Below are 16,889 nucleotides of genomic sequence, written 5' to 3'. Positions count from 1 at the left end.
TTAAACCTCAAGATATTTTGGTTTCAGAAACTGTTGCTCTAATACTGTAAACTCTGTGTTTACGTACTGGTTCAGAAACCCACATGTGGTCCTGAATATCGACCTAGCTCCCACTATTCTTCACATTGCTGGCCTCGACACCCCCCCAGACATGGATGGAAAGTCCATTCTTAAATTGCTGGAACAGGAGCGGACTGGCAACAGGTTTGTACGCATCAATCATGCCGTGCTGTAATGGCCGTTTAAAAGGCAGATATACAGTTTGCATGATCTACGTAGCTATTCTCTTCATCGGTCATTACCTACTAAATGTAAATTTTCGCAGCATGGATGACTGCATTAGCTGTGGCTGAACACAAAAGCTAACAATTTGGAGGATTTTTGTTTGTTTGTTTTTGCTTTTTTCTTGCCTAAGGGATTTTTCTTTCCAAGCCGCTGTGGTCTCAGTTTAAGATTTCTTCAGAATTTGTTTGCAAACTCAATTATGTGTTTCTCTTCAAAATCCACGGTACTAACAGCATGCAATATTAGGGCGAAAATAGCTGTCCAGTACAAAGCCTCTTTTGTTGATAGAACTGCACCAAATGGCTTCAAGAAATGCAGAAAACTTGAGAGAATTAACCCCCAAAAGCCTGCGCGGTTCAGCTTTCACAAAATCCTGCTTAGCTATGTGTTCAAATGGCTGCTGCTGATGAATATTTAAAAAAAAAAAACAACAACAAAAAAAACTGTCTGTTAACTTTTATCTACTTCTTTTTAACAGATTTAAACCAAACCGGAAACCCAAAGCTTGGAGAGATACATTCCTGGTGGAGCGAGGGTAAGCTGTGGTCTTTGAGTCCTGTCCCGTCTCTACCACAGGCACATTGTGTGTCAAATAAAGCTAACAATGTGATTAAATAAAAAAGGCTTGGTAGATGTTCCAATATTCCAAAGCAATACATCTGCTTCTCTGGGTTATCTATTAGCAATTTCCTGACCACAATCTTTTTGGAAGGCAACAACGTGGAGTCGCTGGGTTTTTATGGTTAATCCTGACAGTTCATGCAGGGGGTGATGACTTGTATGTGTATAATGCACTGGATTGTTTCCATGAAAACAAATAACAGCTTTTTGCTAAAGTTTCCATTACTCTTAAATTTTTTTTTTGCATTTTCTCACGTTGCAGCTATTAAATGTATATCATTTGTGGAACTGTGTGGTGGGAGAAAAATGGTTACTTTTGTCTATGTGTTTATCTGTGCAGCATCCTGGGTGCTGCTGCCCATCTGCAGTGGTTCCCCCCTGCATAGGTCACCAACCTTGCAGAAAATGATAGATTTTTTTTTACAGAATGTATTTTTATTAATTTTTTTAAGAAATCTGAAAAGTATTAAAAGCATTTCTGTGCTTTGATCAGTGCTTCAAGGTTTTTGGGATGTTTATACTTTTTTTTCACTGGAGATGGGAATTTCTGATCATCCTTTATTCCTTTTTTTTTTGAGCTAATTAGATGTTTAGGTTCGTATTGCATTTTAGGTACCCTTTAGCTCACCTTTAGCTTGTTCCATTGAGCAGGTTTTCTGCTAATAACAAGAGCGTTCCCAAAGCGTGATGCTTCCACCAATACGTTTCACTGGGCAGGAAAGTGCATTCTGGGTAAGTGCAGAATGTGGGTAAAGCAGTTTTCCTGCTCCTATATTTTTTATGCTTGACTAGAGAGTCAAGGAGTATTTTGTCTGCTCTTAATTGAAAAGCAGAAATTTTTCCCACATTTCTAGAAATTGTATAGTCCCTACATGTCGTTTGTCGGTGTTTAAAGCATTACCATTGCTGAGGAAGATCAAATTTCGACTTTTTTCCACTTTTAAAAGGTTTGCATTTAAATCTACCAACAACAGAGATGGACTATTTAACAAAATACAGTCAAAATATGTCTGTTTGTGGATTTTTTTTGTAATTTCTTACAAAAAGAAATGCATTCAACTAAACCCCGCAAACATACTCTCTCCGTATCATGAAACACAACAGTAATACACTTAAGCGAATGCAAATACATCCATTGTATGTACATAAGCAATGGAACTAGAAGTCTAACTGACACTAACAGCATCTGAAATATTAACTCTAATAAACTTGAACCTCACTTAATTTCCATAAATTCAAATTGGGCTATAAACACTGTATTCAGTGTATTTTATGTCATCTAACCATTGCAGACACAGCACAATCCTGTGCGCTGCTGATTTAAAGGGACGGAAACACTGGGCAGGCAGCAAGGTAGAAGCGACTGCAGCAACAGTGTTGTGTTGTAAATTATACATTTAGTATTGGCAGGTCACGTCGTATTATCTGTAGGGACAGGTAAGGGGGTCCAAAATCTGGGTACAGATGTGTTCCTATGGAAACCAATGTCTATGGCAAGAAAGCTTTATTGGTTCCATCTGACTAAATTCTCTTCTCTTCTTACTTGCGGCCATGTATTACTAGTTGGCAAATTGACTTTTGCATGGCCTTTTTGATTTATTTTTTTTCATATTCGGTGAAGTAACTTTGCCACAAAGCTATGACTATTCTTTATCTAACCCTCACTCCATCAATAGTGATTTGATGAAAACAATGCCTTGCATTGTGCATTCAGAGACAAACGTCTTTATTAGGCTACTTTTTGCCATTTTTAATGAATTTTAGTCTTAGAGAGTCTGCATTTAGTTTTGTTGAGATACATGGAGGGGGTGTATGTACAGAGCTGCGGTGACCTTTATCTTTTTTATTTTCTTTTTTTAAGCCATTCCATTAATCCCCCCACTGTTTGTGAAGGCTGCCTACTGGAATACTTGTAGCTAAAGGCTGAGATTAACCTTGCTCTGTAAGAGTAAGCTCACAGTAGCTGCTGTTTTCTGTGAGGCTCTGTTCATGTGACGCGCTCCATGATTCAACACCCTCACATGACCTTACAGTACTACCACAGACAGCTGGAGCTGACTGAAATCTCATCATCTGCATAACGCAGTCGTCCGGGGAGTGACTTCAACAACTGTTTGCTCTCTAATCACCCCAGGGTGAATTTAAGAGACGAAAGCCAAGCTTGTGTGGGAAAGCTGGCTGTTCTTTCCATGGAGTGTTTTGGAGAAAATTGACAAGAAACTAGTGGTAACTTTTTCAGCAATGGGTTCTTGTCATTGTCGTTCTGTCCTACTGCCCAGAAAATGTTGGCTGGAAATCTGGTTTATTGAAAAAGGTGCTGTTTGCATTGGAGATGGCTGAGGCTAAGCTTTATACATACGGATTTAGGTGGACCTAATCCCCAAGTCTAGACTCTCTAGCACATGGAGTCAAGAGTGTTTTACTCTCTAGAAGCAGAGAGAGTGGCAAGATTGTTCAGATGTTGTATTAAGACCCCTTCAACTTATAAAGTTTTGAAAAGCTCCAAAATTCAAGGCATCTTATTTTTTTCAAGAGGGAAGTAGTTTTAAAGCATGCTCTGTGGAATTAGCTTTTTATCATATCCAAGTCAGTATGAGTATGGTTATGGGAAGTAGTTTTCTTGGATTTTATTCTAAATGCTATTATTCTGATTATTACTACTATCGTGCTTTGTTCTGTTCAGACTTCCTTGTATCTTCCATCAATTCCAGGAAGATTTGCTTATTTGTAGCAGCTTGAATAAAACGTAAATATTTCCTGGCACGGGAACATTTTTTTGTAACACTTTAGTAAATATTGAAAATGGTTCTTCTATAAACTTCAGCAGCAACATGTTTTTTGTTGTCAGCACAGCTTGTTTTTGCTTGGTGCATTCCGTGCCTGGGAAGAGATTAGATTTAGTGTTTTCTTACCAGCCAGTTATTCGTCAGGCTATGGGGTTATTTTAAGCTTAAAAAGAACAACTTCTGGCAACAATGAATTTCTCTGTTGATCTCATTTGCAGGAATTGAAAACTGAATAGCTTTCTTGAACCTTGAAGTTTAACATATTGTAACTTTCCTTTTTTTTCCAGGCCAAAGGGTTTTAGCAAAGTTAAATTTAACCTAAAAACAAATGCCATTTGATTAAAAAGACTGAATTTCTGTTAAATTCAGTCCTTCAAAAAGGCTCTGAAACTTTTCATATGTTATTTAATTTTTTTTTAAAGCTGGATTTAAGATGCAAAAAGAAGGGAAGCTTGCATTCAGCTAACTTTGTATAAGCAGGATTGCATCACCCATTTTAGATTTGACAAGTCTTAAGGTGCCTTCACACCAATTGTGAATAATGTGAATGGGGCAAGTGGCTTAGATGTTGTCACTATTTAAAGGTACAAGCAGATTAAAAGTTTAAGATGTGAAGGACAGAACCTGGGCTCATACAGTGAAGCAAAACTGCAAATGGTAGGGTAAATTTGCCAGTAGACTGAAGTGAAAATTCCCTCAACATCAACAATCTGAACTCAAGTCAGTTTGCTTGAGAAAGATCAGTCTGAAACTGGTTTTGACTTAGTTTGAAGGAGCACAGCAGAGACAATAAAAACAGAGGGTGAAATGTCTTTCGATGAGGGACAGTAGGTCCTCGTACTGAGCTCTGGACAGGCAGAGGTACTGCTGGAAGCGACCATCACAGAGCTCCAGTTTCTAGAGCAGGCGGTGGTCCTGACTTAGCAGAGAGCACCTCTGGATCTCATGGATCCCCGTTAAGTAGAGCATTTTGACTTGCTTGGTAAACTGAGGTCTGTCATTTGTGGTCAGTAAACTTACCAAGAAGAACAATAGAAGAAGTGAGCTGGGTGAAACTTCACCATGTTGCAAATTCTTTGCAAGAGAAGCAAGATGTCAGGCGACAAATGGGAGGGAAGCGAGACACAAAATGTGCATTGTTTGGTTCGAACACCTTCATAGTTGTAAGTTCTAAAATGGAGCGGATATGAGTTGCGCCAGATGGCTACTGAAAGAGAAATTTCCTTTAGCTTGCCGTCCAACCAGATGAAAACCTCTTTGTTTCCTCCTGATCTGTGGAACATGTAGTTAACAAACCCAAAATAGGTTACTGTTCTAAAATGTCCAGACTACTGAGAAACCTGTGGAAGTTGTCTTAGCCTGAACATGTATGTAATTTGGAAATGGAAAATTTGTAGAAACCCTGGACAGTACTCACTTTTATGGTTCTCTTTTACAGTAAGATGCTGCGGAAAAAGGACGACTCTACGAGCACTCAACACACCAACAGCCTCCCAAAATACAAGAAGGTCAGAGAAACGTGCCAGCTGGCTGAACTCCAGACGCCATGCGAGCAGCCAGGACAGGTGAAGCAATGCATCAAGAACTTGCTACAAATAATAAGAAAGAATGGTTTAGAGACTTGAAACTCCACTGTTGTCCAGCAGAGACCTTTTTCTCAATCTTTATGGGCCTTTTTTTTTGTCTTTCCGTGAATATCTGCCGGCCCCTCTTGAAGCAGCTACTAATAAGTGCATCACTTGTTTATAATTGGTCTGTTTTGCTTCGTTTTGTGGTCCATTAATTGGTAGGGGCTTGCTTTTCATCTTGTGGCCATTCATTTTCTGGCAGACCAAGCAGCCAGATGGTACAGTAAGTGGCCCTGGAACAGACAGACCAGAGAAATACAAATTGTTACAAATTTCAGGTACTGTTTAAAGGACGGGCAGACTTTCTGAGGAGCCAACTAATTTGAACCAGATCCGCTTTATGACCACATAAATGTGTGTATGTAACAATCACTTAATAAAGGCAGTGATGGAGCAGCTAGGGCTGAGCTCTGGAGCGTGTGGGTGCAACATTTCAGCTGTATGTAATAAACCTTTTTCAATTTTTCTGTGTTGTAGAGGTTAATGGCAGGTTTGAGTCACCGCACCGCTTGCCGCTCGCGCCTCAGGTTGCATTATCATTCTTTCTGTTCCAAACAAAATAAAACCAGGAAGCATCCTGTGGAGTAAATCTTGGATTGCAAACCCAGATGGCTGTAAAATAACATTAGATGCAAGCCAAAAAGTCACTAACTCTGTCGGCAAATCGGACTCGCTCTCGTCCTCCTTCGTTTCTCTTCATCTTCTGCTTGCCTGCTGCTACACACGCACATGTTGCATAGCCTGCTCAGTGAAAGCCCTCACAGCGGGACGGATAAAGAAAGACGGATTGTTTTCGTCCCCTGGCAACATTACGTGCTTCTCCCTCGCATCTTTTCTGACATGACCGTTCCGCTGGCCCCCTGTAAGCTCCTCCAGAAGAAACCTGATCTACCTTACATGTCTTTGTTTAGGCCCTTGTTCCCACACTACACAGAGATCCTCTGCGCTGCACTCTACAGACGTCTGGGTCCAGTTTTATCCAAGGTCCAAGAGTGCTTTCAGCAATCACACTTTACAGCTTTATTTCCTGGCTGGAATGCGTGTTAGTAAAGGTGGAGCTGATGTAGCCAAATGTGTGGGAGTTTATTTACACAATTACGTAGCTGACGCACGGACACGGCCGGTGTCAGGGTGATTGGGGTTGCCTCTTTGTCTAACAGGCACCAGACAGGCCTAATTCATCTCATGTGGTGGTCTTGGTTTATCTTTGTTACGGTACAAGGATGCCAATATCAACAAATACAGAGGAATACAAAAACCCTCTTAAATTGTTGCAGATTGTTAAAAATCTGAAATTTTACAATGAAAAGTGAAACGGATTGTATTAAATGAGTTTTTCCTCTTTGGATGTTGACAGAAATGGCACTGTGTGGAGGAGATAACGGGGAAGTGGAGGATCCAGAAGTGTAAAGGTGGCTCTAAGGAAGGATCCAGGAAGCGGGTTCGCAGCCTGAGACCTCCCAGCAGCTACGACAACAGGGAAATGGTGTGCGACTGTGACGACCCTTTATACAAACCATCCAGGGCTGATCGGCGTTCCCAACGGCGCTTCTCTTCAGGACAGCGTAAGCATTACATACTTTTTCTCCAGTTTGAATAAATCAAAGGGACATATTATCATGTTGATAATCAAGCACATGTATTAAGGATGTTTAATTGAGTAGTTTAGATTGAAATTAACCTTCTTTGTTACACTTAAATCGCTGTTATTACTGCTTTAGTAGATCTGGAAACGAAACTCTATAAATTCAGGACTTAATTTTCTTGCTTTTAAAATGATTGTTTGGGCTTTAAAATGAATCAGATGCTTCTGAGGCCAACATCCCGTTATGGGCCTGGTTTGTTCTTTTGCATGCAAGTTCTGCACATTGCATTTGATAGATATGGTGCCCTCTAGTGTTCCTTGAACAAAATCTAAGCTATGTCTAAATTACTCATTTTCAACTTACTAATTATTTTAATAAAGTTCTACTTTGTGATCTCTTTACAATGTGTCTTTACAGCACCCAGTTTGCAGGTGTTGGTTATCATTTGCTTTCTCAAAGCAGAACAATGCCTTCAGAAACACACAGACTTATTCGTTGACCAGCTCTAATTAGAAAGCTAGATATTCAGCTCTAAACTGCGTTTTTGTTCCTCTAATACAGATAATGCACACTCATGTATTAATAAAAAAAAATGTATTTTAGCATTGATGGAAGAAAAAAACAAACAAAAAAACAACCATGCTTGTTGCAAACTGAAAAAAAAAACTTTTGTTTCCAAAAATCGAATAAAACCAAAACCGTTTTAAAGATTGAATGCTCAAAGTAAAGCAGTTTGATTTAGGCTGCAATGGATGAGGTATAACAGGTTTGGAGCTAAAGATGACCGCTGCCCTGGGTCCCGGCTTAACTCCAATTTCTCGGTTCTTGTCAGGTTTTCACCCCCGCTTTGTCCACACTCGGCCTGCTCGATCACTGTCTGTGGAGTTCGAGGGCCAGATATACGACATTGACCTGCAAGCGGATGACCAGTCCGGCATACGCCGCCGCAGCATCTCAAAGCGGCACTACGACTCTGAGGACCCCAATTACGAATTTGGATCCGATGACGGTTCAGAGGAAATGCTGGCGGATGATACCAATGCGGTGGGATACCCAAACTCTTTGAAAGTTACCCACAAGTAAGCCTTGTTTATACTGTTAGGGGATTTCAAATTGATGTAACTTGCTTTAATACAGTTGTTGACACATTTTCAGATGTTACATCCTGATGAATGACAGCGTTCACTGTGAGAGGGAGATCTACCAATCCTCCAGAGCCTGGAAAGATCATAAGAGTTATATTGATCAGGAGGTGAGCTCTTTTTTTTTGGGTTTGTTTTATCTCATACCGACCGGCAATGACAGGCTGTATAAAAAAACTGGTTACCTTTTTTTCCCCTCTTAGATTGAAGCCCTTCAAGACAAAATCAAGAACCTTAGAGAAGTCAGAGGCCATCTGAAAAGGACAAGACCAGATGATTGCGATTGTGGAAAAAGGTTTGTGGAATATTTTATCTTGCTTAAAAATGACCTGTTGCAAATATTAATATTGTTGAATCTGTAAATTAAGGCAGTCCTCATCTTTAGTGCCACCTGAGTGCATTTTCTCTGACGTTCTTACTCTCCTCTGCTTGTAAATCCAGCTTATTTAACAAAGGCATCAGAAACAAGGGAGAAAGACTGAAGGGCAGGAATGATCAGCTCCATCCATTCAAGTGAGTTTCAATTATTAGTTTGCAGTTGATATTAAAACAAAAAGGGAAACTTGTTTTACCAGGTTGTAGATGACTTCATCCAGTGTGTTTGTATTTGATATAATTTATGACTCTCCTGTTTGTGAACCATCATCCTCTTTCTTAAGTTTATTAAAAGTTTGGTCCCTGAATGGAATTTAAATCACAAAGCATGTTTTACTGTGGATAGATTTGTGTATGTCTGTGTTTGAGTGTGTCTGGGATGAATCGAGTTGCATGGAAAAAATAAAATGATTCAAAGGAGGAGAAATCAGTCTGTCCTTCAGAGCGATCAACTTTCACAGCGAATCTCCTGGATGGTGATTACGCCGATACTAAGCAGCTGTTTCCAGCAGCGTCTGTTTTGTGTAAGGCGGTGAGGAGGAGATGGAAGGATGATGGGATGTCATTTTGGACAGACTTGGCTAAACTGAGCACTTAAACACAAGCCTAAACAGGCTGTGCCTCGTGGAAGTCCACTCTGGATCTTCCATCACTGTGGTTACTGGCACCAGCAGAGGTTAGAGTCGGAGTCATGGTTGCATCATAATTTTAAAAAATGATGTCATGTTATGTTGAACAGGGAGACCACACACGACACCGATGGGAAAGCCCAGCTGTATAACGAGATCAGACGCAGGAAGAAGGAAAGGAAAGAGAAGAAGCGACAGAGGAAGGGAGACGACTGCAGCCTGCCAGGCCTCACTTGCTTTACTCATAACAATGACCACTGGCAGACAGCTCCATTCTGGACATGTGTGTATAGATTTATACCACATTTATGGCTTTTACTCATTCTGCATCTAACTTTTCCTATGTTCTGGTGAAACTTGCCAGCCTGAGTATGATGATGGTGTTAATTATCTCGCAGTGGGTGGATTCTGTGCTTGCACCAGCTCCAACAACAACACCTACTGGTGCCTAAGAACCATCAACGAGACCCACAACACACTCTTCTGCGAGTTCTCCACCGGCTTCCTGGAATACTTTGATCTGAACAGTGACCCATACCAGGTGGGTAAAGATACGTCTTTAATCTGTGTGTCTATTTATTCATTGTGATTGGCTCACTTATATATTTCCAAGAGGGTAAAAAATATATATTGGTTTAAACTAGATTAGTTATGGCTCATCTCAAAAGCTTAATCACTCTTAAAATAAACGAGGAGTTTGCTTACTTTGAAGACCTTGACACGGCTGAGTAGTTGTTGTTTTTTTGTATACATTTTAAGGCAAGTTTTTTTATATTGCTATATTGTCATGAAGTCATATTGTGCTTTGGCTGGTTCCAAAAAAAAAGAGGCTTATAGACACAATTAAAATTGTTTTGCAGCTGACCAACGCGGTGTACGCTGTGGATCGGGACGTCCTGAACACACTCCACGCACAACTCATGGAGATGAGGAGTTGTCAAGGGCACAAACAGTGCAATCCCCGACCTAAAGGCTTGGATACGGGTAAGAAAATGAATTTGTTCATGTCATACATGTTGTTTATGAGGGCATACAGAGATTTTTAGATAAATGGACTCATAGAGGGGCTGTAGTGGTAGCTGTTACCCCACCAGCAATAACAGATAGCTGTTATACGATTTATTTGGTCATACCCTTCTGTTACGGGTCCCTTTGATTTCATATGGTGTGCATTTGAACATTCTTGCATGCTGCATGTGTTTAAAAACGATCTATTTAACGATAGGTGACCTATTTCAGGAGAAAGCCACAAATTCGCCACAGAGATTTGCATTTGACATCTAAGTCACTCTTACACCAAAACTTCTCTTTCAGCCCTGGATCTTTCCTGCAGTGTCCCCACCCCCTATAATATATGTATATACGCAGTAACAGTTTGTGATTAAGTTTACGGCTGTTCATTTTGGCTGTCTTTGTCTCTTCCTGTCTCACTGTGTGTGTTAAAGATTTTAGCATGCATACTGTCACTGGGTCACCGATCTCTGTGGTGGAGGTGTACGCTACGTAATGTTACAGTGATGTAAACCTGCTGTGTTTGCGTGTGGCATTACTGCCTACGATGTTTATGACCACAGGGTAAAACCTTCAAGTCTGTAATTAGCAGCTGCAGAATGCAGTCAAAGAGCAGCCAAAATGTGGTCCAGAAACTTGATTTTTGTTTCACTATTGGCACGCTGGACTTGTGAAAAGCACGCCAACACGTGTCAAAAATAGCCCGAAGGCTCTCAATCCAGTTGGCTGCCATTCCTTGAATGAATCGCTTGTTCTGTAAAGCAGTAAACCGACTGGTGTCACATCTGCAGATGGTTTTGTTGCTGAAATACATGATTAAAGGTTTATTGTTGGAGGGAATTAATTCGGCAGGACATGAATGACTAAAATGTGACCTGACCTACAAAATCTTTCTATTGGTTTCTTATTTCTTCACCTTTTAAATCCAGTTTACCTTATACCAACTTTGCCTCCATGTTTTCCTTTTTTTCACATCTAATTCTCTTTTTCTCCCCTTAGTTATCCGGTGTTTGCTTTTCACTGTAGTATTTAGCAGCGATGCATGAAGGACAGCCTTAGTGTGACTGATGTTTCCCTCCTACATCCCTTTGAATCAAGACATTAACAATCCATTGCTGTTATTTTTTTCCAATCAGGAGGTAAAGATGGAGGAAGCTATGAGCCACACAGGTACCCGAAAAAGTTTTGTTCCTCTTCAGCAGCTTTTTTTTTTTTTTCTCCCCCCTTTAACACCTGCATGGGCAGAATTTGCCTCATTCCCACTAATATGTCCATCCGTGGGGGGCTGATGGTTCACCTGTGGCTGCATGCTGGGAACATGCTAACAAATCGTAACAGAGCTTAAATCCGTCTTCCTCTGAGCACACAGTCTGTATGTATCTTCATCTGCCATCAATGTGCAGTCCACCTGAGACATGCAAGATCATCTCTGTTTCATATTGTTACACATTTGCTTCAAAGTATAAAACATGTTCGAGCTTTTCATAGCATAGCATGGTCATAGAAAAGCAAACGTCCAAAGCTGTAGAGTGCATGACACTGTTACTCCCTCATACATCTTTATGTTAAGAGGTAGGAGTAGGTTGACACTTTGGGAAATAAGCACTGGAGACATTATTGCTACTTTCCTTTTGGTGTTTTACAAAATAACTGGATATGAGAGGAATGTCAATCCCCAGACAGTTAAACCAGTGCAGCACCCAAAATGTTAAACTATTCTTCTAAGCCGTCATATTTCATGCATTTTCACCCATATCCACGTAAAGAAAGCTTCACCCCATTCTTTGGTTGTGTAACATCTGAAGATGCACTGAAAATTTGCCTATTGACCAATTTTTTGAACAATGAATGCAACTTCTGTAAACTGCACCAAGTAACATAGACTACCCTTTTCTGTAGGGAGGTTATGAATGACGAAGGCTTCAGGTTGGACATTTTTAATGGTTAAAGTGAAACTTTAATCCTAAAATCAAGCTATTTCAATCACTTTTATGGCTGCCACAAATTGGCAGGCCGTGAACATTTAAAAACAGATGCTGAGGTGCAGAGGTTGAGGAGTCAATAGCAAATCGCGTTCAAACTTTACTTGGTGTGCAGATTTACACCAAAATAGGGCATAAGGTGCTTCATAGAATGGGTTTCCATGGCAGCTGCATCCAAGTCACACATTACTAAATAAAAAGCGAAACACTTAATTTGTTTAAATGATTCCAACACTGGAATACTTTCTGGCAATCCAACTTATCAGTCAGTTTGGCACCTATGCTTCATCCTTCGTAATACGTTCACATGCCAAGACAATTTACTGTGGGAACAGTGTGTGAAGGTAGCCTCATGTTTCATTTTTATGTGACCAAAGTAAATCAATCAGGATCCTTAAAGACATGGATGTAAGATTTTGGTGTGGAGGAGCTTGACTGGCTTGCAAGGAGTTCTAAACTTCTGATTGAGTCTGATCTCATGAAAGGTACTTTTATAGACATGTTTAGAAAATGTTCCAAAAAAAAAAAACAATTCCCAGCTCTTGTGGAAAGCCACTCTAAGCAGTTTTTATATAGTTGCAAAGGGAAGTTCAAATTAGATACCATTATATCTTTTTTATTATGGCAGACAACATGTATGTATAATCAAATCGGCCCAAATCAAACCAATCGTATTGGCGGTGTTATAATTCAGCAACACAATGAAACTCAATGATGGATATAATACAATTAAATAGGGCTTTAACGAATGATTATTTAGCAATTCATAGTAGAAGTGTTGAAACTTTTCGCGAACTTTCAGAAATCTTCATTTACTGGAATATACAAACATGAACTTCTGTTTCAAAAGTAATTGTACTTTTACTTTGCTGGATAATGTTATACCTCAAATAAAATCAGAAGTAGATCCATAGTATCAGCAGGTTAAAGCTTCTATATACGGTAACTTTATCATACAATTTTGCTCAGTGCATCTCCAGTAACTTCACAGCCACAGCAGCCGTAATTCAATGTCACTTTAGAATTGAACCCTTTTTGCCTTTTGACCCTTCTGACACCTGCTTACCAGGCGACAGCAGCATCGAAAATGGTCAAAGAGGAGATCGAGCCTTTCTCTTATGTGAGTCCCTCAGTTTATGTCCAACCATCTCTTCCTGCAGTAGTTACAGGAAAGCCAGTTTCAAAGGGGCGCTGATGATGCAGATATTCCTTTTTTTTTTCTTTGCTTGTACACCAATCTATTTGCATTTAGAGTTTGCTTTTGCTGTAAATTTATTTTTCTTCTATGGCCTTTTTTCTTTTTTTTACTTTATCTCCTTAACTGGGATTACACTGCTCAGCAGTTTGTGTTCCTTCTCTCACAACTGATTTTATTCCAGGTATCCTCTCCTCATATCTCATTTTAATGCAGGCCTGTTTTTTAGCTATGATGTAAGATTCGGTGCCGTGCCGAGGTATCCATGCCTCTTGAACCTTTAGGCATTATGTCATGTTACAAAAACTCAGAATTCGACATATTTTATTCGGATTTGAGAAAACAAGACAAAGGGGTGAATACTGAGGTAGAAGCTAAATGAGGCATTTTTCTTTTTTCAAAGTTTCATGTACTGCATTTGAGTCGATAATCAGAAGATTCACTTTTCCTGCAATTACTACTAAAAGTCTAGTGGCATCTATCTACCGTTTTGCACGTCTAGAGACTATCCATTGGGTAGAGGACAAGTCAAATTGGACGTATCGCCTTTTTGTATTTTCAAATCCTTTAACAAAATATCAATTGGATGTATGCATTTATATTTAGGGTCATATTTGAAACACCTGGTTATACTTGTTTTTATTTAGAGGCACCAGAGTTAAGGGGAGGGGGATACTAATGGTTGGCAAACTTTAAAGATTTCTTTTTCTATCAATTAAATAAATGCTCCTTTTCCTTCTATCTCACCATTATCTGCTACTTCTATTCTGCTCTGTCACATCCCAGTAAAATCCATTGAGGCGTTTTCCATGGATGTAACATGAACAAATATAAACCAGTTAAAGGGGTCTATGTGTGTCTAAAGCAGTGCTTTTAATGTGGAGCTTAGTCTGTGTTAGGTTATTAAATACATCTTTTATCTGGACTTTCATGTTTGCAATGTTTGCGGCTTGAGCTGAGTTAGTGGTGTTTTAAGCTTGTGCTGCTTGGAAATGAGCTTTCTGCTTGGTGCCACAAACCCTTTACTGTTTGCTGCTGTAGTCAGAACCAGAAGCTGGGCATGACTGCATGCTGTCTGCATAAACTTAAAGAAGAGCACCTCCTTTTTTCTGCTCCTGAAAGTCTTCTCTCTGCTCTTATTTTAGCAGCACACAGCCAGTATGGGAAGGACGACAGGGTTAAGCTGCCCAACTTGACAGATGAGGAGGTGAACTGGCAGGAACTGGAGGATTTGTATAGCATAAACGAAAGCCTGTATGAATGTAGGCCAGACTACAGACCCAGCCCAGATAACTGGGCCAACTTCCAGAAGGATGTTGATAAAATGTTTGCACTGCGACACGTTTTGAAACAATTCAACCAAACCCGAAAGCTTGACGACTCCACCCTGCCGGAGCTGGGCTCTGGGGCCGGGGGTGGAAGCCTTGAAGAGGCCAGCGGAGAAGAGCTGGCCTCCACCGGCGACATCTGGTCATTTCTGGCTACAGAGACTCGACTCGCCACCCCCGATCCCAGCATAAAGCCGCCAGCACCTTCAAAACCAGAATGGAAACTGGAATCTGTTGTGAACGACCTTCCTGAGAGCCTGGTAAGCAGACTCAGGGAGGCTGATTTGTCGTCGTCGGTTCCCCGCAGAGCCAAGGACAACCCGAGTCACACCTGGACGCAGCAGCTGGAGGAGCTGGAGGATGAAATGTTTAGCGGGAACGGACCAACCGAGTTGGAGACGCGACACGATACTCTCATGCGTACGCACAACAGCCTCCGTGCCCAGTTAGACCCCAGCCGGCAGGTTCCAGGCCGCAGCCTGGACCCTGAAGACGAGGACATTTTCCAGGCTCAAGGCTATCTCCCTCTGTCCTCACAGACTCTGAGGCCAGAGGTGCAGAGCAGCTCCACACAAAGCCCAGCAACCACCTCCCCCACACAGACTAGCACAGCCTACAGAGTCGGGGTGGTCCTCAAAGCCCTGCCCCAGTCCCCTCTGCCCCTCAGCTTGGACTATGAAGGCAGCGGCTCTGTGACCGAGACCTCCAATAAGACCCTCTGAGGCAGGCGGGTGGTCCAATCTACCTGCCAGAGATCTACTACAGACACTAGTTAGAAGATGAGCTGTGCAGGAGGAACAGCCAAGCCGGTCTGCATCAGTCAAGTCAGATTTATACGACGAGACGTAAAGTTATTTTTTTACTGGTGTCAACATTTATTAGTCAACAGTGTTACTAATAAATGCGTGTATGATAAATATATATAAAAGCCTTAATGCAGCCAAACTGAAGCTGGTTATTTCCAAACAGAAAGGCTGAACTTTGTTTATGGATATTTAATTTTTCTGTTTGTTTTGTTTCTGTAAATCCAGTGGGTGGTGAAACCATCTCAGCAGCTGAATGGATGATTACAGAGTAACTCTGCGGTCTTTTGGCCCAATCACAGGCTTCTCTGACATCTTTGTTTGCCCAAATCACGGCTCACCTCATCAATATATACATTTGTTTCCATTATGCCCTCAGAGTTTATGAATCAAAACAAAACTGGACAGAAAAACAACAAAATGTGGATATGTGATGTCTGCTGTAGGCGTTTCCCTCCTTCTGCAGGGCAGTAAATTCAGTTTAGACAATCATGAAACGACTCATTTTAGATTATCATAGTGCCAATACCCCAGATACTTTCCTTTTTTTTTTTTTTGTGGTTTGCACTCTGACGATCCTCATGCCTTTTCTTGCCAGTCGGATTTATTACAAAACAATGATCGATTACATGATCGCCAAGAGGTCCAGATGTCACTAATTACTAATGTGGAGCAGGATTCAGATCTCTGACCATCTAGGGCTACAACCCCCTACACCTTTACTGGTAACTCTTTGTAAAAGGTGTTTAGTAGGTAAACTTTAAAATAAATGGTAATAAATCAATATTTAGTTGCATTAGCAGAATCTCAACCTTAAATGATAAAGATCCAGCGGCTCACTTTGGTGTGTTTTAATTTAACTCTTATAATGACCCACTTTTCTGTCAGAGGTCACTAAATTTACACTTAAAATGGCCTTGAAATTTAAAGGTCATGATTCTCTGCCCTCCGAAGAGGATCCTGGGGCCTTTGGAAAGGCAAAAGGGTCCATAGCATCACAGATCCTTCACTGTGCTTAACACTAGTAGGGTGGGTCCACATATATTTAGCTTTTGTTGAAACCAAACGCAGCAGGATGCGTAGATGTTGCTAAAGCTAACCTTATCTTATCTGATCACCATGCCGCTCCAGTTGAGATCCCAGTAGCATTTATAATGGTGGTTTTTAAAAGTCTTCTTGCCACATTTGTTTTAACTTTTTTCTTTACCTGTTATTATTGGCAGGATAATTTCATGCAGCCCTTTTTATTTTCTAAATCCTTACTCTGTATAGGATCATGTTTTGCCCAAGAAGCTATTTTCATGCGGCCATATCCTGCCTTCCAGTTCAGTTTTACCTGCATGTTTTCTATTCCCATTTAGTGGTCTGTGCCACATTTGGTCTAATGCACTCTACCTTTCATTAAATTGATATATAATTACCTTTAAATTCATTTCATACTGAATAAATATACTCGAATTGAAGAGTTTTTTTTTTTCTACATTACACAAATGTTGAGGCTGCTTTATATGTGCAAAG

General features: G+C 40.6%; 1 protein-coding gene across 6 annotated transcripts in view; it reads left to right on the top strand.

Moving 5' to 3' along the window:
• Nucleotides 1-16,885, top strand: part of sulf1 (sulfatase 1) — a 41,950-nt gene extending 25,065 nt beyond the window's left edge. The window contains exons 8-21 of one of the 6 annotated variants that reach the window (XM_015388114.1): nt 76-204; nt 764-820; nt 5,131-5,257; nt 6,678-6,885; nt 7,739-7,985; nt 8,062-8,158; nt 8,252-8,343; nt 8,490-8,561; nt 9,163-9,335; nt 9,451-9,593; nt 9,913-10,036; nt 11,200-11,233; nt 13,115-13,165; nt 14,389-14,647. In XM_015388114.1, coding sequence (XP_015243600.1) covers nt 76-204; nt 764-820; nt 5,131-5,257; nt 6,678-6,885; nt 7,739-7,985; nt 8,062-8,158; nt 8,252-8,343; nt 8,490-8,561; nt 9,163-9,335; nt 9,451-9,593; nt 9,913-10,036; nt 11,200-11,233; nt 13,115-13,165; nt 14,389-14,422 — 1,588 coding nt within the window. In that variant the 3' untranslated portion in view covers nt 14,423-14,647. Of the gene's footprint in view, nt 1-75; nt 205-763; nt 821-5,130; nt 5,258-6,677; nt 6,886-7,738; nt 7,986-8,061; nt 8,159-8,251; nt 8,344-8,489; nt 8,562-9,162; nt 9,336-9,450; nt 9,594-9,912; nt 10,037-11,199; nt 11,234-13,114; nt 13,166-14,385 lie in introns of all 6 variants that reach the window. The other 5 variants (XM_015388113.1, XM_015388116.1, XM_015388115.1 and 2 more) reach the window with 5 other exon arrangements.
• The last annotated feature ends 4 nt before the right edge of the window (nt 16,886-16,889 follow it).

Source organism: Cyprinodon variegatus, unplaced genomic scaffold (assembly GCF_000732505.1).
Source record: "Cyprinodon variegatus isolate N-32 unplaced genomic scaffold, C_variegatus-1.0 Scaffold414, whole genome shotgun sequence".
Taxonomy (NCBI): domain Eukaryota; kingdom Metazoa; phylum Chordata; class Actinopteri; order Cyprinodontiformes; family Cyprinodontidae; genus Cyprinodon; species Cyprinodon variegatus.
The sequence above is the reverse complement of the archived record's forward strand: the minus strand, read 5'-3'. Positions and strand labels throughout refer to the sequence as shown.